This window comes from Pelodiscus sinensis, chromosome 1 (assembly GCF_049634645.1).
Source record: "Pelodiscus sinensis isolate JC-2024 chromosome 1, ASM4963464v1, whole genome shotgun sequence".
In the NCBI taxonomy this organism is placed as follows: Eukaryota; Metazoa; Chordata; order Testudines; family Trionychidae; genus Pelodiscus; species Pelodiscus sinensis.
Genome location: NC_134711.1, coordinates 238,009,747 through 238,036,233, shown reverse-complemented (window position 1 = coordinate 238,036,233; position 26,487 = coordinate 238,009,747). Strand labels below are relative to the sequence as shown.

At 43.6% G+C, this 26,487-nt stretch overlaps 1 protein-coding gene across 6 annotated transcripts in view; it reads left to right on the top strand.

The window, feature by feature from the left end:
* Positions 1–26,487, top strand: part of ATP11A (ATPase phospholipid transporting 11A) — a 235,335-nt gene that overhangs the window by 84,492 nt on the left and 124,356 nt on the right. For 4 of the 6 annotated variants that reach the window (XM_025179410.2, XM_025179412.2, XM_025179413.2 and 1 more), the window contains exon 1: positions 5,661–5,978. The exons of 1 other annotated variant lie outside the window; for it this stretch is intronic. In XM_025179410.2, the coding sequence (XP_025035195.2) occupies positions 5,904–5,978 (75 nt within the window). In that variant the 5' untranslated portion in view covers positions 5,661–5,903. Of the gene's footprint in view, positions 1–5,660; positions 5,979–26,487 lie in introns of those variants that run through there. One more of the 6 variants, XM_025179411.2, reaches the window with a different exon arrangement.

The window sequence follows — 26,487 nt, the reverse complement described above, 5'->3', positions numbered from 1 at the left end:
AGGGATCCAGTGCGCAGAACAGGGCTGTCAGTGAGTGAGGTTGGGATGGGAGTGCAGAATTTGAATGGAAAGTAGGGTACAGGAGCAACCTGGGGGTTGCTGACTGAGCTGAGTTCTGTTCAATCATTATTTTGTTATAGATATCATGTAATACAATTTGATGTGTGGATTTGTTGGTTATATTTGGCTGTTAACTTAAGATATTGGAAGAAATTTAGCAAAATAACCTAGTATAATTGATAATAGATTGACTGGTTATTTTTGGTGGCAATAATTTTTATCAGCTTTGTAATCAATGACAGTAGTTACTAAAATCCAAAAAACAAAGGTACCTGTTAAACTCAGCAGAAAGCAACTATAAAGCTCCTCTTGAATCTTAATTTTGATCAAAATGAAGCATCTTCTAACCACCTTCACCTTTTCTAAACAGTTAATTTGTGGGGATAAAAGGCAGTCCTGGTAGGATTTGTAAGCCATTTCCTATTTAGAAGATATTTTGGCGGAGACAAAATATTCTAAAGCAACTAGTAATTTGAGTGTTGTAATTTTTGGGTGCTTATGTTAGGGGATATGTTCAAGGGTCTGATTTTTGTAGTAGGTCAGGATTTACTGGGGTGGTGTCCCGACAAGTCTTCTGCTCATCAGCGATGACAACCAGAAAGCTGTGTGCATGTGTGCTCGATCATGAGTGCTGTGTTGACTTGTGCAATTAGTCAAGACATCAGATTCCAAGAGAGCCTACAAAAACCACAAATCAAATAAGGATCGAAGGTGCCCAGCCAGGTTTATTAAGTGAAGTACAGTAATAATTGTCAGTAGATTCTACCAAACCACTACGCTTATGTACCCATAAGAATGGACTCAGCTCAGTCAGTGGATGTCCCACTGCTCCCTATGCTGGACAAAGACTGCCCCTCCAAAATGCCACTTTATATACAGGTACAAACAAGTTACACATCATTCCTGACCTGTCAGGTTGCCACCCTCTGACTCTACTTAGATATCGCCCACCACTCTGCACTTCATGGTTCAATTAGAACCTCTCTGTCCATCATGCTGTCATTTTAGATCCTTTCCAGAACCTGGGTCAGTATGTGGGGAGTGTGAGTACCAAGGACTTTTTTAGTGAGCTGGTGGTACCATCCTTTTGGAATCTGCTTTCAACTTATGACTAATACCAATTACTGTTCTACACCTAGGCCTATTACCAGTTGGTGTTTTGCATTCTCATCCCTGTTTGTGCCAACTTCTGTGAACAGAGGCCTGCTTCTTGCTCACAGCTTAGCTTTATATTAGCTAAGTTTTGTCCTTTGTTAGCTAGTCCTCAGGCATCAAAGCAGGCCTGTGCTACTTGGGCTTTCTCAGGCCCTCATTTTACTACATTTTCCCCCAGAAAGTGTTGAGTACACATTTTTTTAAGGGGAGCATTTGAATTTCAGAGTGTTGGGCACTTAACATTAATAATCACTTCTGAAAGTTTTGTGCTTTCTTCTGGAATTTAATAAAATAATCTTTTGCTCATAGCTATACTCATTTTACTTTACATTTGTTCTTGAACTGGTGGTGGTGATGGCTTTAATTATGGAGATTGTTTCCAAAGCTGCTATTATCTCTTCTTTTCATCTACTACAGAAAAACAGATAAAAATAGTTACAAGTCAGTGGGGGATAATAGCAAACAAATATAACCAGTTATATATAATTAGTTATTTATTTGTCAGTTCAACATTTAACTAAGTTGGCAGTGTTTGTATAACTAGGTTGGCTCAATTTTTTTTTAATTCACCCAAGCAAATTATTTATTTAGCTTTGTTGAATAACACAGTGTGTCAGAGTCCTGGCAATAGTTTGGACAACCTAACAAAATTGTTCTAAGTTTAATGCAAGCCCCTGCATTATAACTTCTGAAACAAAAGGATTTAGCACAATTTGCTTTGGAATAAATGGCACCAGCCAATAATGAGAAGATAGCAGCAAAAACAAAATAGCTTTTTTGGAGAGGTTTCAAAAGCACCACCGTGTTCTTTGATGGTTCAATTTGTAGTCATTTGAGAGATGTTAAAACTACTTAACTGCTGCTTGCAAAATGTGTGTGTCTGGGGCTGGGGGGGAGGGGGGCGGAGAGCTAGTGAAACGCTGGCTCTACCAGAAATGGAAAAAGGAGATATCTTGGGTTAGATGATCAACAATGATATCTGCCATAAACTTTGATACCTGTAAAATGAAGGCTTCGAAATTTGAGTCTATTCTGGTCCACACAAGTGAATTTCTGGGCCTTGCAAAACTGAATATGCTGACTGTTAGAAGGGATTTCCTCAGCTATAGTACAGAGTGCTAGATGTGGCTCTTAAGAATTTAAAACATACTTGATCATCTAGGGGGCTTTAAGCTCATATAAAGCAAGTTTCTCTTACTGTTTAAATTGGAAGGCTGTCTAGAGATATAGTCAGTTGGCTTGATTAAAGTTTTGTTTAAGGTAGGATTATTGACAATAGCTGTACTACCAGTGGCTGCTAAACTCCTTTCAGACAGACCCTGTGACATGTCTAATGCAGTCCCTAGGACATCTAGTATTTGCTGCATCACTTTTAGAGATTGACAATAGGGATGTTAGAGATTGTGTAACTGAATAATCGTGTAACCGCACCAAAACTTAGCAGTTACATTTGATAGTCTCAGGAGGTGGGGCCAGCAGCCAGTCCACCGCTGGCCTCCTGCTATCCCATGCTGCTTCCTCTGTATCAGTGGCAGGTGGAAGCCAGCCCACAAGGGGAGCTGATATTAAAACTGGGCAGACTGATATTATTCCTGAGCAGACCAGCTCTCACCTGCTGCCTCATGCTGCTGCCTCTCTGATAGAGAGGCAGCAGCGTGGGGTGGCAGCAACCTCTATTTGCAGGTGGCCCAAGCTCCCTGTGGACAGAGGCTGCTCCACCATCCAAAAGAGCAGCTTCTGACTACGGTGAACCCAGACCTGCTGCAGACAAAGGCTTCTCTGTGACAGCAGCCCCTCTCCATGGGGGACCTGCCGATAATGGCTATGCCGGCATCCTGCCTGCCCTCTCTCTGTGCTGCTGCCTCTATCCATCATGCTGTCATTTTAGATCCTTTCCTGAACCTGGGTCAGTATGTGTGGGGAGTGTGAGTACCAAGGACTTTTTTAATACAGAGAATCTGGTGCTGTGGGAAGCAGCAAGGGCGAGGCAGACAGCTCCATGGAGCCAGCACATGCACAGAGCTGGCTTAAAAGCGCATATTGGCTCCCACCTGCGCCCCTCATCCTCTGCACTGTTCCCTTGCAGAGGTGGGGAGAGCAGGCGGCTCCACTGGATATAGTACTCATGGGGAGCCAGCTTAAAAGCCAGCTCCCCATGAGCACCAGCTCCTGCCTCCGCTCTCCCCTGTGCTGCTTCTGATTCAGAGGCAACAAAGGAGAGCTGTGCGTGTAGTCATTATGATTAACTGATAAGGCTAGGCTTATTGGTTAATCATTTAAATAACTATACTAACATCCCCAGTTGAAAAGGTTTACATTATTTCTTATAACAAGTAGTTACAGCATTGCAACATCTACTAACTGCTTCAGAGATGCAGTGTGTCCTGTTGATTTGAAAAATTTGGACCTGAAAAAACAAAAAACTATTCTCAGCTACCTGCCTGTAAATGTGGACTACTGTGTCACCTAGTCCAGACTATGATCCACTAGAAGATTTACTCAGCGTGGCTCAGGTCTTTAACTGAAATACGTTTTTTGTCTTCATTTAAAGCATTGTTTTGGGATGGGGATGGGGATGAGGGGTTCATTATGCAGGCTGTTCCAGGGAGAGAGGACAGCCCCAGCCATCTCTCAGTGCAGCACCTAGGGGTGGGTAATTGACTACTTGTGTACTTGATACAATTTATATCAAGTACATGATTAGTTGATAAGCAGCGGCTCTGCAGTTTAAATGTAGTAGGATCCAGGTATGCAGGCTGGAGGTAGGTCTGGGACCTGGCACGAGCAGGGTTCAGCCGTTGTGGCTCATGCTAGGTCCCGTACCACTGTGGCTTTGCTTTTTAAATGTAGTATGAGCCGCTAGGCTCTTAAAACATTTAAAAGGTAGAGCTGCAGTGCGGGTGGCTCCTGGAGCTGACACAAGTTGGGACTGAGCAGTCCTAGTTCATGCCAGCTCTGGGACTGCTGCAGCTCTGCCTCCCCTGTTCCCCCTCCAAGCTGCACCAGTTCCCGCTTCTCCCTCACCCCCGCACTTGCCGCAAGTAGAGAGAAAAGCAATAGTTGAGTAGTGACTCCACTACCTGATAAGCCTAAGCTTATTGGGTAGTCAACTGCTTGAGTAGTCGTTTATATCCCTACTCCATACTAGGGAAATAAAATCCCATTTAATGAGTTAATCCATTAATAAACATTATGTTCAACTGGTTAAACGTTTAAATGGGTGTGAGCTGGAGAGGCCCCTTGCAATGGATGGAGGCTGTTCTGGCTGGGCTGGAGTGCTTCCCATGCACAGTGCATTGGGCTGCTCTGGCCAGGTCGGACCCACTCCAGGCCCTAGCCTGTTCACAGCACCCCCTCCCCGGCCTGTGGTTTGATGGGTTCTGCCAGGCCTCTAGTTAATAGTAACTGGTATGCATCACCCAGAAAGGGTGATGTGACTGACTAAACTATTAACATACCTGATTCATATAGCTGGGGAGATTGCAGTCCCCTGGCTAGGGGACCAAGAGATACACACAGAGGCATACAAATGGACAAACTCTCTGAAATATATAAAACTTAACTGTCCCTTTCTCCACCCCTGCCCTCTGCTGGCCCAGTGGGGTTATAGCTGTCCTGGTCCTCATCTCTCGGGCCTTGCTGCCCCTGTCGTCAATCTGCAGTATAACTCCCTCCTACCAGACCCCTTCCTTTCCATTTTATGAGAAACAATCTAATTTCATGCACAACACCAAACTCTGATCTTGCTGTAAGTGTAAAACAGCTGTGTTTTTTCCAGTACATGGAAAGCAAAATAAATTAACCCTTCTCATTTGAAAATTGCTCATATGGATCTAATGCTGTTGGGATTCGGGATGCAAGTGACTAGTTGAGGATGCAAGTGACTAGCCTAGGCTTATCGAATAGTTGAGTCACTATTCAACTACGCATTTTCCCTCCTCCCTCCCCCTTGCTTCCTCTGTATTGGATTGGGGGAGCAGGATCTGGCAGCAAGATGGGGAGCACCGTCTCTGCCGGGGAAGGGAAGCAGAGGTGCAGAGCGGGAACAGGTGCGAGCTGGGACTGAGCAGTCCCAGATGGCTGCGGCTCTGCTTTTTAAATGTAGTAAAAGCCAGGCAGCTCTTACTATATTTAAAAAGCAGAGCTGCAGTAGTCCTAGAGTTGGCACAAGCCTGGACTTCTCAGTCCTGCCTCGTGCCGGGTCCCCTGCTGCAACTCTGCCTTCTAACTGTAGTAAGAGCCAGGCAGGTTAACGGCTACTTAACATCCCTAGTGTGGGATAAGCAGTCTCTCGGAGTTCCTAGAAATCTGTGTCGGTTGGAACCTCCATGTTCCTTTTCAGCAAAGGTGCAGCGTGTTCAACTGCTGTATCCTCAACAGTTCCTGAGCCCCTCCTCCCCTTTCTCTGCCTGTTCGGGTGTTTTTTATATAGTGTACAAGCTTGTGGTCAATTCTTAACTGCCAGACTCAGTCCTTTCCTGGTTGTTTGAATCTTCCGTCTGTGAGTATCCACATGGGCAGTTGACCCACTTCTTTTGACCCTCAAGATAAGGATTTCTTTAGTTAGTGGAAGAAACTAAGTGGTGACTGAGCCACTCCTGCTCTGACGTTCCTGGGACCCTGCACAATGCAAAGGGTCGGGGGAAGTGGCAGCACTTTCTAGAAGATTCTGAGATGGTGGGCCAGACATGCAGAGATGGTCGTTCTCCAAGAGTGTGGCTCCCTCTGGGCAGCCATCATGTCGCAGAACCAGTCTCTTTATGGTAAGAACAATTTTTTTTTCTCTTCAAGAGGGATAACCAGAGGTCAGTACAGAAGTGATTACTGAGTGAAAGGCCTTCTGTAAATGCCCCAGTTTGACTGATCAACTTTGTAACTAGTTCTCTGAAGCCATAAATCTGCAGACTTTTGTGTAGCATTTTTCTCTGTAGTTTCTAGGATCTCCTAGCAATTCTTGCCAGCTCATGGTATGAGAGAAAATATTGGAAATATTCCTCTTGCATGTAGAAAACCATCAGTTATTCCAAGGAGACATTTTTAATGGACATATAGTCTTCTTATAACTAACCAAGTGCACTGGCTCTTCACTGCTTTCACCAGTTAATGTGTCACTGTGTAGGGTTGCCAGGTAGACCCTGCCAGAAAAACGGACACACTTGATCATGGGTGGGTGGGGGGAAATGGGAGAGGAGAAAGGCTGGCTGGGAGGGGGGCAGGGCAGGGGGCAGGGCTGGCGGAGGGGGGGGAGTCCAGGAGCCACGGGACTAGACGGGAGGAAGGGGGGGATGGGAGGAAGGGAGGCGGGGCTGGCGAGGGGGGGGGTCGGGAGCCACAGGGCTGGCCAAGAGGAAGGGGGGGCGGGAAGTAGAGCTGGGGGGGGCTCAGGGGCCACGGGGCTGGACGGGAGGAAGGGGGGTGGGAAGCAGAGCTGGTGGGGGGGGGTGCAGCCACTGGCCACAGCCTGAGTCTTTTGGGCCACACCCCCAGCAGGAACTCTCTTTAGTTGCAAGCAGAAGCCAGGCAGGGGCGGGGCTGGGAGCCACCAGCTGGGAGGTGGGGCCGTGATTGGCGCTTGGAGCCTCTGGTTGTGCGCAGAAGCTGGGCAGGGGGAGTGGCTAGGAGTCCTAGCCACTGCCCGTGACCCGCCCGGCTTTTGCGTGCGACCACAGGGCTCCTAGCACCAATCGCTCCCCCAGTCGCTCCTCCGCCCCCACCAGGCTTCCATCTGGCACCCAGCCAGGAATTCAGAAAATACCGGATATTGCACATGTCCGGTATTTTCTGAATTTTTCTGCTGGACAGACGGTGCAAATACTGGACTGTCCGGTAGAAAACTGGACACCTGGCAACCCTACGTTCACTGCTTAGTTTTCGTTGTTTAACACAGACTGTTATTGCTAAAGAGACTGAAAAGGATGTAGAGGAATTTCACAAAACAAATTGGAACTGGGTTTGAAACACTTGTACCTTTTTTTGGTCTCTTATATTATTTCAAGACTGTTTTGATTGCAGTCCTCTTACTTTACAGGGTTCCATTGTAAAATTGCATTTATTATAAAATGTTCTGTAATGCTAAACACAATGTTCTACTTTTAAATACTCAAACTCTGTCCTTAGATTTGGAGGTCTCCATAAAGAGGTTGTTTTCCTTCTGAAAAGAAGCTGACTGTTGAAAGGAAAAAAGGGGTTTAAGGGAGTTTAATCTTTAGGGAAAGATTTGACGCTTCTGAAACTGAAGTATTAATAAATATAAATCTTTTCTCCTTGAACTAGAAACCTTAGCATTAAAATTTGAGGTAGGAGGGGAGTTCCTCTACATTTGATTCAGTCTCATCTCTGTATAGACCTACTAACAAGTCACAAATATATAAACAGACAATGCTGTAAATACCTACAATATTTATATGATGTATAATTGAGAATATGGGGAAGCAGTAAGGTGATTTTGCTTTTATTTATAGCATTTGTGAGATTGATACGGGAATAATACATACAGTTCTGATGTCCATATTTTTAAAAGGATGTTGAAAAAGTGGAGAGGGTGTCGAGAAGAGAATGGAAATTATGAAGGCTAGAAATAATGGCTTGCTGTGAGACGCCTGGAGGCAGGCATTAATCTGTGTGGCACATCTAGAATTTCCTTTATCGGGAGAAAAAATATTAGGTACTAACGGCACTGTAATCTAAGTGAGTGTGGTATAACCGGAATCAATGGCTAAAAGTGAAAGGCCAAACAAATTGAAATTAGAAATAAGGCACAAGTCTATAATGGTGAGGGAACAAACTATCAAGAGAAGTGGTGAATTCTTTATCTCTTGAGTTGAAATCTGTAAAACTAGAGAGTGGATGCCATCTTGAATGATCCTGTTGTCAAACACTAGTTACAGGGCTTAATACGGAAATAACTGGATGAAGTTCTATTGTTTGTTTGTGTTTTAGAAGAGGTCAGACTCATGCCTTCTGCTTGGGGCGGGGGGCGCAAAAGGGGCAACTGCCCCAGGGCCTGGCAATTCAAAGGGTCCCTGCTGCCATTCTAGGCCCTTTAAATCACCACTGTAGCACTGTGCTGGGCACTGTAGGTGACTCTAAAGGCTAGCTGGACAGAGGCCCTGCCCACGCAGCCCGAGGCCCCATCCCTTCCAGGAGCATGGAGCCTGATTGCCCACCTTGTCTAGGAGCTTATGGAGGTTGTCAGCGCCACTGGTCAGACTGCATAATTGAATGGTCCCATCTGACCTTTGTCCATGCATGCACAGAAAACTGTACTTTTTTTCATATCTAAAGGCAGGAAGAATGATGAGTTACTGCCAGGATGAGCCCAAAAGCTACTAAATGAAATGTGATATTGCAGTGAAAAATGTGGAAGTTCCCACAGAACGATTTCGATAACTAATTATAATGGGTTGCAATTTAAATAGTATTTCTAGAGTTAGCCTTCAGAACAGTATTTTTAAAATGTGGGGTAATGAAAAATATACTAAATGTCTGAAGTGGCATTTAACTAGAGATCTTAAAAATATTTGGACTAAGAACAATGAAAGAAATTTAGTTTTATGCTTTGATATAATGGCACGCGTGCCCTTCAAAGTACTCTGATCCACTGATCAAACAGAGCTTTTGACTTGTCTTGCAATGTGTAGTTTTCCTCCTTTCAGGGTTCCAATCATTTTATTTTATTTTTTTATGTAATACACTAGCTAACCTGTTTTTGTTTTGTAAAGTTTGTTTCCATCACCTGTCATGGCAAGAGAATGATGCTTGTCCAACAATAATGATTGCATTGACTGAACTAGTTGTTTGAAGGGGAGACTGATGTGATGGTGTTGCTCTATCAGGAGGCTTGGATACACTCAATGAAGCCACATCAGGTGCATAAACATAAGAGGTTTTATTGCCAAAGCATATTACACCTTACAGCCTTCACACATTACTAAACATGTGCTTCTCAGTGCAGAGAAACAGGCAATTAAGCAAGCAAGCGAGCACTCAGGCAAGCAAGGATCCAATGCTTACTCCCCTTCTCCAGCTACTGCCGGTCCTGAGCCCTCCCTGCTGTGCTCTCGCGGGCTGGTAGTGGGTGCTGCTCCAGTGAGGGGAACTCCTGGGCATCCACATGGCCTAGATCCGCAGGTGGGACTGACCATTCAGGCAGGGCCTTTCAGCTGTTTTATAACTCTTTCTTTCCAAGAAGCACAAACATTCACAGGCACATTCTAGCAAGAAGCACCACGGCTATCCCATTCCCACACATGTCCTTGGGCTTAATTATCTCACAACTTGTTTATGCAGTTAAGGAGACCTTGAGCCAGCTCATCACTGGTTAGAACCAGCCCAGCGCCGGCTCCAGCCGAGCCACCTGCAACAAACAGCAGGGGTAACTAATGGTCACCCCCTGACAGATGGGAGAGTCTTGAAGTATTGACACGTTGTCCTGAAGTATTATGTGGTCATTTCCTTAAATTCTACTTCTGCTTCTACAAAGCAGAATTTAATTGTTACTATTGAACTTACGACTTGATATACTAATAATCAAGTGGTCTCCCAAAAGGTTTTGTGAATCTGCATATAAATTGAAGTGATTTTTCCATAGGTTGATGAAAATTTAGAAGATAATTTCTTGGTAATTGATCAAGTACAGTACTCTTAAGTCATTTAGAACCTTAAAGGGATCAGCAGCACAGTTTCAGTGCATTCAGGAATACTGAGAAAAGGTGTTTTGTGGAACTGTCAAACAATTTTTCAGAATTGGTTACCCATATTTTAACTCTTTGGTATCTTCAGTTCTATAAGGATGGAATATCCCTCTAAGAACATGCTCAACAGGCAATATATCATCAATAAAGCTCTAGCTTTTTTCTAAGAGGCGAATTTAGGATGATCAAGAAGGCAGATACAATGATTCTTTGCCTCATACTTTAAATTAAGGTTGCTTATTATTTAGGGCCTTCTCCAGTACAGTTTGTTTTATTATACTTGTTTTTCTCTCCTAACTACCTCTGAGGCCCCTAACTGTGCCCCTTTCTCCCACTTTCCCACCCCAGGATGCATTGATTTAAATCAAGGTGACTAAAAGCAGGGGTTTTGTTTCTGAGCCTCCCTGCTAACATGCTATAAAAACTCAATGTTCCATCTGTGCCACAATGATTTTTCTGCATATAAAAAAATGGGGCAGCTGTTAGAGCAGGATTGGGCAAAATTCAGCATGTGGGCTGGATTTAGCCTGCTAAACTGTTGTCACCATTTCATGGCCTAATGGGAGTTCAGACAGGCTCCCTGACTTCTGCACTTTCACATGCTGCTCAAAGTGGCTGGCTGTGGAGGGCATGTGTTCTATGCTCATCATTTGCAGGGGTGGGAGGGCTTCATGTGCTGCTTCTGCCCCCAGCACAGTCTCACAGCTCCCATTGGCCAGAAAACACCAATGGGAGCTGCCTGGACCAGGTCTGTGGTGTAGGCAGCATGTGATGTCCACCCTTCTACTCCCAGGAGCTCATTGTGCTCAGAGAACATATAGTCCCCAATGCTGGCCACTTTGAGTGGCATGGAAGGCATGGAGCCTACCTGAGGGTCCCGCTGGGCTGCTGGTCAGGAGCTGCCTAGGTAAACACCTTCTGGCCAGAGCCTAACCAGCCACTCCTTCCCTCCCCCCCCCTCCCCAAGCCCTCTGCTTCCCTTTCTGCACATCTGCCCCAGGTCACAACCCAAATCCTCTGCACTCTGCTCCTGAACCCTCACCCCAGGTCAACCTCTTTCCAGACTCTGCTCCCCCTTGGCCCACTCCCATGAAATCTGCTTTCAGTCCCCAGGGAACCCTGAGCCCCTGCTTGAGAACTGCTGACTTACATCACTAAGTACAAAGCCTTGGTCTAAACCAGATAATTTTGTCCATTCTTAAAAAAAAAATAGATGCTATTGCAGCTGAATTTATAACAAAAAAAGAGTATTAGTGGCAAGATTAGTAGGCTAGGGAACTGCTGTCCCCTTTTGGTGTATTCTGAGTGCACCCTGGAGGTGTCAGGCCTTCACCTTCTCTGAATAAAATTGAGCATTAAGCTACTGTCAGACCTAAACATGGGTTTCCACTCCCTAGGTTGCAATGGAAGTCAGAACCTGCAGGAGTTTCTTTCTGGGAGCCTCTGACAGGATACATGTTCAGTAATACAGAAACACTGTCTTCAAAACAAAGCAGGATTTCTTTTGCCACAAAGATTCTCAGCACTTAGAGATGGATTTAAAAGTACAGATGTGCCCACACATTTCCTTATCTAAACTTCAGCTGTCTGTTATAGTTGGGATAAGGGTAAGGTGATCTGGCTTATTCCCCATCTTTGAGTTGGGATAACCGGCCTGTGCTGCATACGGCCTTCTCCCTTTGTGTGTCTTTAGTCAGCCTCTTCGCCTACTCACTAACACTCTCTGACTATCCTTTTGTTCATTTCTCCTCTCTCTTCCTGCTCAAAGCACTAATCAGGGCTTTTTTATCTTTAGAGTCTCAGCCTTTGCATCTGGAAGTAGCATTTTCCAGTAATGGCTCAATCATTCTCTGGACTGCTTTGAAGGTGTGTAATTGAAGCTGGTTTTCCTGTCATTGCTGATTCTTTCCTGGGTTCTTTCAACAAGCCCTTTATGGCCTCCTTGGATTTTGACCCTGAATGCTATTTATTCAGGCAAGCAGCAATGCAAAATTGAACAAGGAAACTGAGTAACACCTAATATGCATCAGAAATCAGAGATATTTCCTCACTTCAGCTATGGGCAACCTAGGCTAATGAGCGAGGCTGCATGAGTGGCCCTCCATCTCAGTGGGCTGCAAGATGGTTGGTGTGTAAACTAAACCATAGCAAGTACTTTGAATGCAAAGGGGCTCATGGCTCTCAGTAAATGTGATACACAATCAGCAGGCACCTCACTTCACTTTGCCTATGCCTAGCGTGAGTCACTATAATAATACTTGTAGGAAAAAAAGCTATGTAGACAGAAACCAGCAGACTTGTGGGCAACAATAAACAAAAAGTCACAAATAGCATTCCAGTGGGCTGCAGGTTGCCCACTACTGCCCTATTTGAGCAGAATTACCATTGTAGAAAGCCTCAGAATGTCCTTATGCTTCATTGCAATTTATATGTAGCCACCTTACCATTGTAGCTTTTCAACCCAGTGAATGAACAATCTTCACTCTTACAGGTATCTTCTGACATTCTCAACCTTGCCACCCTACTATGAAAAAGTCCTTAGGAACACTTGAAAAACTATAATTTTCTTTAAAGGACCAAAATCTCCTTTTATTCCCAATGCTAAATGTTTGTTTTACTTCCATCTTTTGTTTTGTGGTATCCTATAGGAAAAAATAGATTGCTGGTGTACTCTGTCCAGAGTATCTGAAGTCTTACCTCTGAATATTTTGTTTTTAATTTTGATGCGCAAAGCAGCAGTGAAAGAGTGTCCTCTTGGATTCCTGTGCTGAAGTGAAATAGTCAAGAGTCTCTTGCTGGAAAGGTAGCAAGACTAAGAGAATGAAGTACACGGCCTTTCTATTAGTTATGTCAGCCCCCCCCCCCCCTCGTGCTTTATGAAAATCGGCTTATGAGTGTGGATAACTTAAAGACACATTTAGACAAAATGTATTGTGACATATCTGCAGAATGTGTATGTTCTATTTCTGTTCATGTATCATTCTTGTAAGTGAAGTTAGAAATATAAAACTTGGGTTTGTTAATAATTCTGAATGTGCTAATGAGTGTCGTTATTGATGCTCAGAGACATAGTGGCCTGGTGCTCCAGTCAATGATCTGTGCGAATGAGTGTGCTTTTTTCCTCTAAGCCCATATTGTGGTTGGTCCTGCCAGGACACGTGGCCAGGCCACCTGATGCTGGAACCCATCTTGGATCTTGTACTTTTCCACTCAAGGTGAGAAAAGTTTGAACTGAACACAAAGAATTCCTGCCTTTGGCAAAGGGGTATAAAGCTGGGAAACAAAACAATAGGGTAGTTGCCAGATTCCTGCTGGAAACATCTAAGAATGAACAGGGGGAAGGACTGGGTCCAAGCTAGGAGGCTGTCTACTTTGTGCAGGAGATTATAGAACTGTTAGGGTAACATTTTTCATGTATTAGGATTAGCTGGCATGTTTTTCATTTGCCTTAGTTCCTTATTTTGATCTGTTTTCACTTGCAACTACTTATATCCTACTTTCTATACTTGATAATAAACAAGTGGTTTTTATTGAGTCTAGTGTAAATAATTGTTACCTGGGGGAGGAGCAAGCACTGTACACCTCTTTCATTGATAAAAGGGGCTGATTTTATGAGTTTTCTGTGTGTAACTTTTATACAGAATAAGACTGGTTTATTTGGGGTTTTGATCCTCTTTGGGACTGTGTTCCTGGGTGCTGTCAATGGCCTTATAGATGAACCCTCTCAGAGCCGAGCTAGTGCAGCATCTATGTTGCTTTGTTGTGGGGCTGTTATCCCAACTCTTTGCATTGGCTGGGGGATACCAGAGCTTATGGCCCAACAGGACAGAGTTGTGGGTAGGGATATAATAACATAGTTGGTTAAACAATTAACCAATAAGAAAAACGATTAACCAATAAGCTTATTGATTAATACTGCCAACTACACACCTACTCCTTCCCACCCCCTGCAGCTCTTCCAGTAAATGTTGAGAGGGCTCGCCAGCAACCTGGCTCCGTCCCAGCTCATGCTGGGTTCTGGGAGTTACCCCCGCTACAACTCTGCATAAAAAGTCATGTAGGAGCCTACGGGCAGGGTGCTACCCCTGCAGCTCTGCAAGGAAAGTGTTATTGCAGAGCTGGAGCAGGGCTAGCTCCCAGGACCCAGTGCAAGCCAGGACTGAGCCAGGCTGCCTGCATGCCAGCGCCTAAAATACTCTTAGTGCAGAGCTGCAGTGGGGGTTGTTGCTAGACCTGGCACAAACTGGGACTGAGTGCTTGCACTACTAACCCGTATCAATCAATCATGTAGTTGACATTTTTGTCAAGTACAATATTAATGAATTACATGCTTCTTAACAAACCTAGTTATGGGTGCCACAGAGGGCAGGTGGGCTCAGTGGCATGACTAACACACATCAGGTGACATTCTCAAGGGGACCCTGGTGATCAAACCCATCACAGTGTATGTACATATACATTGAATCAGTTCACAATGTATGTCCAGAAATAGGAATTTCAAAATGTTTACAAAGAAATACAATCACTTAAATGATGTAGTAAAATAAACTACCTGTTATAATTGTTGTAGGAGTTGGATATTGCTTCCTAAAGAGTTAAATGGAAATATTTAAATTAAAAGAAACCTCACAAGTTTTTAAAAACTTAAAAAAGGAAATGTAAAAAATAGAGAATCAGTGCTACAAAAAGACCCATCACTATCCAATTTAAAGTGCAATATTTCTTATATATCACAGACTATCAGGAAAGTTTTCATCTCAGATGTTTTTATAGCTGGAATCAGGTTTCTCTTTACACTACATCCAACAGTGCTATGCATAAGTGAGATCTTCTGCCTTTTTAGGTGGATATTATCCACAATCCAACACCTAAAAATCAAAATATCCCCTTTAATTCTAAATCCAAACCCAGTTATCCTGCTTATAATGCAAATAGCTAGATAACTTCCTAACCATCATGTTTGAAACTTACCAACCCAGAGTAAATACCCTATACACTGCTAAAACAAAAAATAGTTCTGGAAGACTTTTCCATTGCATGTAGCTCCCAACTCTTTGTGATAGCTCAGGGTAGGTCAGATGTTTCAGATCTCGCTTATCCTCTTACATAAACACATAATCAACTTATATAAACCAGTAAAGTAGATAATTACCTCTTACATTCAGTACAGAGATCATCACCCCCGTTTGAGTTATTATAATTCATGCTATATTTTAGTTTGGAGTATTTGTAGTAAAAATCATAAACGTCACAGGCAGTAAACAAAACTCCAGGACCTTGTGATGTGTCCATGATTTGTGTTATCCCTAACTAAAACCTGGGCCACGTGGCTGTAGGTGTTTTGCAGGGTGGTCCAGAGACCATGGTTGCTGGAGAGAGTGGGGGTACCAGGGGTGGAGCCTCGCTCAGCTCTGTGTAGTGTCTGGAAGTGGCCCGTATTTCCCTGCCAAAGCAGGTTTCCTCCATGTGTTGCCTCAGTCATAAACTTTAACTCTTCAGCCCCCATTTGGCTGGGAACTACAGTTGATGGGAGTCATAGAGCTGAAGCTTATGGCTGGGGCAACATGCAGACACCCTCTTTCCCCACTCTCCCCCCCCCGATATTACCCACTTCCAAGGAGCCCTGCCCCAAGAAAGCACCCCCCTGTACCTCAACCCCCTGTTGCAGTCTTAAGCCCCCTTCCACATTCAAGCTGTCTTAGAAGTGGCCACTGCAGGTGGCACGGGCTGGCTGATCTGCTTATGCAGCTCTGGAGCTAGCTGTACTGTCCACTGCAGAATTCCTGGAGGTCATAAAAAAGTCTGAATTAAGAGAATTAGCAGGTTTTAATGATGTGCTAGTATAGACTCATGGCCCCTATAAAATCATAGGGTTGGAAGGATCATTCTAGCCTGTGTAGCACTTTCAACTCAATATCACGGCACCTTTTCTGCTGGCCAATCTGGGAATTAGTTGTTTGGCTTTGGATCACCCTCTGTTAGGTAGTGTCCTACCTGCTGTTACCTACTTCTTTCCTCCACCAGTTCAGGCCCCAGATCCCTCCTGGATCTCAGTGCCCCTATGGGTCTTAGTTAGGAAGTTTTTCCAGAGATTTAATTTAAAGCAACTTTCACCTGACTTTCATATTGTGTTTACATGGTTGGTGGTAAGATAACAAGCAAACCATACTACTGCCACCTGTGAACAGTGTATTTTAGTCAATATCATTGAGACACAAAAAGGTAAACCCTCAAGCTATTACTAAACTCTTCAGATTAGTACCACACTTTAAGTATTTACTTTCCTCTAGGAAAAAATACTTTTCTACTTGGAATTCCTCTTAAAGGACTTGACCTTTTTAAGACCGCTCTCTTACTCAGTGTTGGTATGGGGCAGTTGCCTGTCAGTACTGCTAATATCCAAGCGCTCCTTCTCTAAGTTGGCTTGGCTCATGTGGAGGGGGTAGTGACCTGGAGCTGCATTGCAAAGGTGATTCATGGCTGCTGTTGGCTTAGATGATTATGTATTCAGGACCCTTAAAATAGCAGACAGCCCCCACTCCATGCCACAAAAAAGGGAAAATAAAAAACCTGGCTATTAGGCTGAAGATGAAGTCGTGCAGTGGCTCCTGGTCCCAGGTGGCACAGACCTTTCTTATGATACCTGAAATTCTTTTAAGAGAGCAGACTCTCCAAAAATTGCCCTGACTGGTGTAGGGAGAAGGCAGCGTAGGGCCTGTTCTAAACATTAGATCAGTGTTCTAATACTTCATTGGACCATGACCCCCTTCTGTCAACAAAAATGACTATACAACCCCAGGAGGGGGAACTGAATCCTGAGTCCTCCCAAAGTATGTAGCCCTGAATCGGGGGGGAGGGGCAAAGCCAAAGTCCAAAGGCTTCAGCCCTAGGTAACCTGTAACCTGAACCCCTGGCACCCTGAGTGGAGGGGCTTGGGCTTGGGCTTCATCCCTGAGGCTGTGTCTAGACTACAAAGAAAAGTTGGAAAAAGATACTCAAATTGCGAAACGCAATTTGCAACTTTTTCCACTTTTCTTCCAAAAGAGGCTTTTCCAACATTTGGCCTGTCTACACTAGGCCAAGTGTAGGGAAAAAAGCCTCTTTCAGAACATCCCTTCTTCCTTGGTATCCCAGAAAAACTCTGCAGTCTAGACGTACCCTGAGTGGTAAGACTCTGGCTTCCGTCCCAGGCCTCAGTAAGTCTAAACCGTCACTGGCAACCCCATTAAAAACAGGATGATAACCTATTTCAGGTTCCTGACCCACAGTTTGAGAGCAGCTGAATTAGGTTACACACATGTGGCTGGCTAAGCCATCTATCTGCAAGTAAATCTAGAGTCTTCTGAAAAGACCTATAACTAGCCAACCATGGAATAAAGTATTTTCAGAAGAGGGCTATGAGTGCAATGTATAATTAGTTTTCTTGAATATTCAATGTAAATTTAATTTGTACTAATTTATTTTGTAGGCACAGTCTTATAAAGGTAACCTGAGTTTATTTCATCATTACTTTTTTGTGGCTCTGCTTTACAGCAGCTGAGCCTCTGCTGCTATAGCTTCTGTGATTTGGCCTAGTTCCAGAACTGTACTTAGACGCCAGGAGCAGACAATATGAACAGGGAAATACCCTCATCTGGGAAGAGGCAGATCTTATGCTCAGTAAAACTTAAAAACAAAAACACTTTTGATTGTATACTCAAAGCGAGGCTCAGAACAGAAAGTAAATAATTATGAAGAATCCATTTTTAGATTTAAAAACCATTTTCCTCTGAATTTCCCTTTTAGGTTTATCATATAAAATATACATGCACATTTTTGTATTTGTGCTTAATAGGATTCAGTTTACCAGCTAGTAAATTGTTCAGCTGTGTGCCAAAAAAGCAAACCGGCAAACCCAAAACAGATGTTACAATAGTAACCCATCTGCCAGGTAGCACCACCAGCAGCCAGGGTTCAATATCCCAGGGTTCCATTACATCCATCCACACCGAACTGGCTTGAGCTCCCACCCAGTAACCTGGGAGAGGGGCACCAGTACACAACACCACTGGGCACCTCTGAGAGGCAGTGCTTCCCCACTCCTAAGCAGATCCTGAGTGCAGAAAAGAAACTTTTAATAAAAGAGGGCGAGAAGTAACATGCCATTAATTTGGGCAAACATCACAAACAAAATTCATAACCCAAACCACAAGTAAACATCCCAGCTCAAGTAGGTAGGGCAATGTCCTTTCACTCTCAGGCTCTCAAGTCTAGCCGTGTAAATGTCCCATTCACATGCCCAGCCCTTCTCTGCACTCCACTCACAGTTGCTGCCCTTGGTCAGGGTAGACCAGAGTTCAGAGGTGATTTGCAGAGTTCACCTCCCATCCTGGGGAGGGGGGAGAGTAGGAGGTATCTCACCCATTCTGTTGGTTACTCACCATCCGCCTGCTCGCTGCTCTCACATGTTGCTTTGCTGGCTGCCTGCCGACCACTTGCCACTGCTCCTGCTGGCCTCTCTGCCAGCCACCAGCCACTGTTCCTGCTGGCCACCTGTTGCCATTGGCCTTATGATGGATTTGGCTGTGGGCTAAACCTAGTGATTTCAGCTCTCTTGGCTTCTCAGTGAATTCAGCTCTTGGCCTGCAGCACAGTCCAGTCAAAAAACTCCAGCAGTAACTGGAATGATGCTTTTAATAAAGAGACTCCTTATAGAGTTTGTTTTAGTTTTATCATTACAACAGGGTGGGCTATGGGGAGAGAAACAGGTTGAACCAGTTTTACAGCTCATGCCTGGAGGGCATGTAGCCTGCAGGTTCAGAGCTCTGCCCTTCCCCACTAAGTTCCCATCACAAAGTTTGGAAGAGGAATCCTTATCCATCTGAAATAGTAATAGAAATGTAGCCGTGTTAGTCTGGTGTAGCTGAAGTAAAATGCAGGACAATGTAGCACTTTAAACACTAACAAGATGGTTTATTAGTTGATGAGCTTTCGTGGGCCAGACCCACTTCCTCAGATCAAATAGTGGAAGAAAATAGTCACAACCATATATACCAAAGGATATATGTTAAAATTCGACACTCTCCGGGGGGGCGGATTGAACAAAGACCCCAACTATCTTACCCATTACCAGGATAGCTTCCCCAATTATCACCTCTAATACCATTAGCTCACAGACATCTACCCTTCCCCACCTCTAATTTCATTAACTCACAGTTACTTACCTTCCTCCCCTCCCCCCCCGCATCCCCCTTCTGTTCTGAAATGTGATTTGTCCTTTTCATGTGTGTTCATTTTTTTTAATTGTATCCTTTAGTATATATGGTTGTGACTATTTTCTTCCACTATTTGATCTGAGGAAGTGGGTCTGGCCCACGAAAGCTCATCATCTAATAAACCATCTTGTTAGTCTTTAAAGTGCTACATAGTCCTGCATTTTATCCATCTGAGATTCTTTACACTGACAGTTTCTCTCCTTTGAACTGAGTTAAACACAGTCTCTGTTTTTCTGCATTCTCAATAGCTTCAAGCATTAGTGGTCATATCTTACAATTCCTGCATTTAGGATTAACACAGTTTATGACCCCACAACAGCCAAATTGGTTACTATAGGCAAAACACTATTCTAACAATTGAATATCTAGAAAGCCTAAGAAACTGAGTGAACTGCATTTACATAACCACACCCAGGATGTCTTTTCCATTCCAGCGTGAACTGTATTTACTTAACTGTTGCATACCTAGCAGGTCAAAGTAACTGAGTGAACATAACTACACCCAGAATTCCACCTGGCTGTAATGGAAGAATGATTCAGACCCTTCTCACATTATCATAGCAATCCCCTCTAGTCTTAAAAATCACTGTTTCACCATCTTTCTTTTGAGCTTCGTAGGAAGTCCTAGATTTTCTCTTCTATGTCTTCAGAAGAGGAACTAGAATATATAGAACCTGTAATTTTGAGGCTCCATCTTGGGTTCAGAAGGGTTCACAATCCCATGTAAAGATCCTTATATGGAAGGAGGTCTTGCCTACCCACAGGGGCACTCCCTTCTGGGTCCCTTTTACAGTAGGGTTTCCCACAGAGTGTGACACACAGGACTAGAAGAGTGTGGGGTATAGCCTATTAGCAGTGCAAGATTTTCCTTTGCTACTGTGCTAACATAGCGGGTTGAAATTGGTTAAATGTTCTTGAAGAGAGGGTCACTTTTAAAGGTTTCTTTAGGGAGTGGGCATAGGTTAAACATTTGGGGGCACATTTTGTTTAAGGTGAAATACAGGCAGTCCCCGGGTTACGTACAAGATAGGGACTGTAGGTTTGTTCTTAAGTTGAATCTGTATGTAAGTCGGAACTGGCGTCCAGATTCAGCCGCTGCTGAAACTGATCAGTTTCAACAGCGGCTGAATCTGGATGCCAGTTCTGACTTACATACAGATTCAACTTAAGAACCCCAGGCATCCCCAAGTCAGCTGCTGCTGAAACTGATCAGCGGCTGATTCCAGGAAGCCTGGGGCAGGGGCTTCCCGTAGTCAGCCACTGGTCAGTTTCAACAGCGGCTGACTTGGGGACGCCTGGGGCAGAGCAGCTGGGGTGCTGCTGGGTTGGTCCAGTAGCGCCGCCGCTCCTCGGCGCTACTGGACCAACCCAGCAGCACCCAAGCTGCTCTGCCCCAGGCGTCCTGATTCAGCCGCTGCTGAAACTGACCAGCAGTGGCTGAATCAGGACGCCTGGGGCAGAGCAGCTGGGGTGCTGCCCGGTTGGTCCAGTAGCGCCCAGAGCGGCGCTACGGGACCAACTGGCAGCGCCCCAGCTGCTGTACCACAGGTGTCCGGAGCAAAGCCGCGGAGCACGGGGGCAGCGGGACAGCCTAGATGCGCCGTGGCTGTCCTGCTGCCCTCGGGCACTGTGGTTTTGCTCTGCTTTGCTCCCCGTCCCCCTGGTCTACAGACCAGGGGGACGGGGGGGGGGCAAAGCAGAGCCAAGCCACGGAGCGCGCGGTCAGCTGCAGACCAGGGGGACGGGGGGGGGGGGCAAAGCAGAGCCAAGCCGCGGAGCACGTGGGCAGCGGACAGCCCTGTCCGCTGCCCGCGTGTTCCGCCGCTTTGCTTCCTCTCCCTGGTCTGCTGGAGACCAGGGAGAGGAAGGGCCCCGTTTGTAACTGCGGATCCGACATAAGTCGGATCCGCGTAACTCGGGGACTGCCTGTACATGAGGAAATATGGTAAGAATAGGCCACTATTGCACCACCAGCTTGTTGCTAGAGCTTCTTATCCTATTATATAATTTACACAATTCTCCTCCAACCCCTTAATCAAACATTACATGGGAGCAAATCAGAGACTGGAGGGGTATGCCACTGCACGTATTGTTTATGAATGTTTTTGCTAGTGAATAGAAAATTGCTACATCAAATGGTTGTTTAACCTTTTTCCATATCACTGAACAACAGACACATCTGGAGGCTGAGATTACACTTATCTTCTCACCCCAGACAAAACTACCTAACCTCCATTGCCACTATCAAAATCATTACCACTCAATGTACTAATCTTAAAGTATTTTGATACTTGACTTTACAGGAAAAAAAATCTCTAATAATATCTTGGCTTTCTGAGATGAGAGAGACAGGTTTTTTTGTATATTAAATGCTCTTGAAATGCAGACATGAATTAAGTCTATATTCAAATTAAGGTACATGGTACATCAAAAGTGTCTTTTCCATCTCTGTTTATCATGCTGTGTAATTATTTTGGTGTCATCCACACTGATATATTTAAAGGCTCATTACTATTTGCTGAGCACAAACATGAATGATATAATGCATTCTTCTATTTAAAGTGGGACATGGCTACTGTTCCGTTTAAAATAAAGAAAATTAGTTGAACCCCACCAGCCTCTAAGATGGAAATTACAGTTTATAACAGTGTGAAGTCACAATTGAATGCTTACATTACTTCCCAGGATTTATGTTAGTCACGTCTCTCCCTCAAGTCACTATATTCAGTCCCACAATAATGATATACATTTGCATTTTTAAGACCATGAACTCCTACAACACTGAAAGATTTAACTTAATTCAATATGATTTATCTAGGCAGTTGACGTTGTCACAGGCAAGTACTTTTATCTTTTCAGATTTAAATGCCTAACCGTGAACCCTTAAGCATTTTCTAACATTGATGGTAGTTGGCCTCAATGAGCCTTTCTAAAACCGTCTCTCAGTCACACAACCTCATGTTTTGGATTTAAACACTTTCAGGGAAAGAGGTTTACATGATGGTAGGGCCCATGTATTCTCCCTCCCCACCTGGGAGTTGTGTGATCTCTGATTCTTACCCAGTTTTTCAATTAGGATGTTACACCGGCACCCCTCTTTTTCTATTCTTATGTACAACCCCATTGCAAGCAGACATTTTGTCATACCATCATAGCAATAGAATATACGTGCATTATGAACTTGATAGGTCTCTAGCCCGAATATGCATGTGCCTTTGGCTGCCATGCCATGAAACACTGGAGTAGGGGGTGTGTATCAGTAACAAGAACTATCCTTTCACCCTTAGCAAGCCATATTGGGTAGCAACAGTGCAGGCAGACAAAGCAATTTTCACTTAGATCCATCTTGGAGAACCTTAAATATAACATTGTAACAGGTTCAAGCACTCACCAGCATGGCACCACCTGCTGATCTATCCAGAAATTAGTTCTTTCAGCCCTGGAGCTCCCCCTGTTGGCCAGTGTCTTATCCTAAGTTACCTGTTGTTTTCTGCTCTACTTCAGGCCCCATGTCCTTCTTGGCCCATGGTGCCTCTTTCCTCATAGTACTGTCCTGCAGCAGTGCCCTGAGACCCTGGGGTAGTCCTCTTCCAGGGAATCCCTTGTACCCACCTTACCTCAGTGACCCACTGCCAGCCATCATCTACCCTTGCTTCGGGGCAAACTGCAATCTGAAAAGGCCACTTATCATTGGCAAGAGGGTATGGACCTGCTGCCTCCTCTTGCCCCGACTGTCTCCTTGCAGCCTTAGTATTCCGATACCAGCCCTGCACCCTGGGATTTGGGTCACACCAGAGCTTGCCAGCTCTGCTACATTTCCTCAGCACTGCTCTGTCTCAGGGACTCTCTAGACTACCCATGCAGCCTGGTCCTTTCTGTTGCACAGCTGGAGCAAAAGTGTGTGTTCCTCCTCTCCCTTATAGGACCTCATCTGATAGGACCACAGTCCTAGCCCTCTCTTAGAGCTGGGTTTAATGCTTACTTCACCGGAGCAGGGTGACCACCCTGCTATACACTATAAATTGGCGAGAACTCTTGGAGCCCACAAGTTGTCTAGCTATAACTGTATTTTTTGAGCTGTAGTAGGAATTATTATTTTTACATGAGGCCTTACTACTGAACTAATGTAATCATAAATGTCTTTATTAAATCCAAAATTCAAATGAAATTTATATGGTTGCTCTAAGCTGGCCTAAAAAGCCCAAATACTGAACAATTTAGTACATTCCAACATTAACAACATATTCATGATCATTGAATCAAGTTCTTTACAAACAGTTGAACCCATGAGGGCTAGACCTGTATGTTGATCAGCTCCATCTTGGTCAGGCAGATATTAGCAGTGAACCCTTTAAAAAGTTTACCTTTCTTATAGCCTTTAATAAACAAGTGATGTCATTACTAATTAGCAGACTTTAGCTAAAGCCAGATGAAGGAATTTCTTATATAGCCAAATTATTTACTGTATGTGGTATCCAATTAACCATGTCTTATTTCTGAAACTTTAGTCCAAACCTTACATAAGATAACACTGGTATTTCAAAGGATCGCTCAAATTTATTGTAACTCTTTGTGATTTTATTCTCTTTGGTTTCATACTTTGGACTTATTGCTCAACTAGCTCTCAATTTCATTGTCAGTAGTAGTTCTTTAATGTGGAATATGGTAAACTTCTGATATTCATTGTTTGTACCAAAAATTGCACCAACATTTACACTATAGTTTATTATCTAAGGAGTAGGCATATTGAAAGATCAGACTGATGTTCTATCCTGGAAAGTGTGGGAAGTGAAATTGAAAATCATTATGTGAATATCCAACAATTCTGAAATGTTTACTATTTTTCAGTACTATTTACATTTACTGTGTTTAAATATTTGACTGGCTACTGGGTAAGTGCTTATCCTTCATAAGACTCTTTTGATGTCTTTAAATGTGATACATTGTGAAATATTTGTACTTTGATTTGGTATTCAGTTGTAGATGGAAAAAAACTATACTTTTTGGAAGAATGAGAGGTAAACATGACTTAAAAGCTCAGTACATCAAAAGAACTTCTTTAAATATTTAATCTTTAATTGAATTGTTTCTTCAACTGTTGTGAAAATCAAATTTATTCTACAAATGCTGCAACTAACAGCATTGTGAAGCTTTTTAAAATCTGTTATGAGTATGTTTCTTTATATTCCTGAGGTTAACACTCTCTAAAGGTGTCAAATGTGAATTTGTCACTTTGTTGGTGTCACCAGTATAGTCTTTACATAAAGTCTGAGATCCAGACATTTTGTTTGAGGTGTATATTAAACATCCTCACAACTACACTCGAGGACCAGAGAGATATTGTCAGCATCTAACATAATGGTAGGTAAAACTAAATACTATGATTTGTGGGTGGTATTAGAACATCAGTTTCTTGGGGGAGGGGGGTTGCAGAAATATTTAAAATCTGAGCTCTTCCTATATATTAAGAAGTGTAATTGGTATTTTGGATTGCATTATCATGGCTAAGTTGCAGTGCAGTATTGTTATATATATGTATATGTGAACTTCCTTAAGAGCACAGTCTGTATTTCATATAACTCTAAAAAAATTCTCATTTAATCTTTATAACTTTCTAGAGCAGACATTACATAACCAAGGACTTGCTGCCAGTCTACTGGAGATGGTCTAGAAATACAGGGAACTATTGAATAATACATTGTAAGAGACTGTAACTTATCCTGAAGAGACAAGGGATTTTAAAGCTATCTGTGCATGAGTTAACTGTATACAGACTAAAATGTAGTATAACTTGTGTTGGAACATGACAGTTGTATAATGTTTCTGAGAGTTGCAAACAATTATATGCTATTCAGCAGACATTGCAGAGGAAAATTTAAATAGGTATAATGTAATACTCCATATTAGAATTTGGCCAAGATATAAGACTTACTGCCATATTTTTTCCTAAAGGAGAGGAACAGGAATTATAACAAGCTATCAGGATGTTGGTTTTAAGCTTTCTTTGGAAAAGGCAGCCCAAGCAACAAAGTGCCTTATGTATTGGTATGTCATTTGGTCTGTACTGACTGATAATGAAGAGTACCACTACTCGGTCAATAACAACACTTCCAAAAGCCCTTGTGTTTTGTTTCAGAGAACTCCCATTGGTGTATTAGCTCTACTTGATTTAGGAGAACTGATGAACTTGCAACTCAGTTTGCTTTGGCTATATAAGTTAAGCAGAAGGAATTGGAACATCATTGCTTTGTTCAAAAGGGGTGTAAGGTGTTTGCTGTAATAGTGCCTTGTTACATAGACTATTTGACAGTGGCTATTTGACAGTGGCACTTGTCTTGCTTCTCTGTAAATACTTTTTAGATTAAATGAATGGTTATATATAAAGTTGACTTCTGTATGCATTAAATTGTACAGATATATTGCTAACTGTAATAAAAATATTATATTACAATGTACATTCTGTATTAATGTATCTGCTACATGCAATACTTGATGCATTCTGATGAAGCTTGTTGCCAAAATGGATATGATGACTGTTTACAATCTGAGCTGTGAGATTTTGGCATCTTGATTTAGTAATATGCAACTGCATAAGTAACAATTTGTCAGAGAACTGCATAAGAAACATTTTGCATATTTAGTCGTCCTTTGAATTCCAGAGCCAAGCTAATGTTTGAAAATGCCTACAGGAAAGTAATATCTGAATTGCAAAGAAACCATAGCTATGTTAAATGATGAATTGTTCAACATCGTAATTTTGCAAAATATTTTATTGGGCACATATCTAATTTCCACAACCACATCACAGCAAGCAAGACCACAACAGCCACCCTCCCTCCCCCCCCCCCCCCCCCCCCGTTTCCTCCCCGCTAGCTTTTCTTTTCTTCCAGGCAGTTAGTTAGCAACAAGAAGGGGCGAAGAGGCATCTGGTTGCATGTTCCTCCCCACAATGCTTAGAAGTACCTGCTTCTGCATGCTCCCAGGGTCCTTTATCTCCTGGGACATTGAGGAAGACCATAACATGGAGGTGCCTGGGTCAGCTGTTTGGTTGGCCTGCATGTGTTGCATGGCTAGACAACTGGACTAGTTGAGTAGTAGAAATTTGCTGGTTGGGTGGGGCTGCTGGGGAGTAAAGGTGAGCTTGCGGTAGCATGTGGTGTGAGAAACCCTGGACCGATATTGGAGTCCTCTCTGTGCTGCTGAAAAGTCTTCTGTGGTTGAGATCCAGCAGAAAGAGCAGTGAAATGGGAAGCAGGCATCCCAGTGGCTTCAGATGGCCAGACAGCACAACTGAAGGCAAATGTCTCCTTCTTGCCCACAGCTCA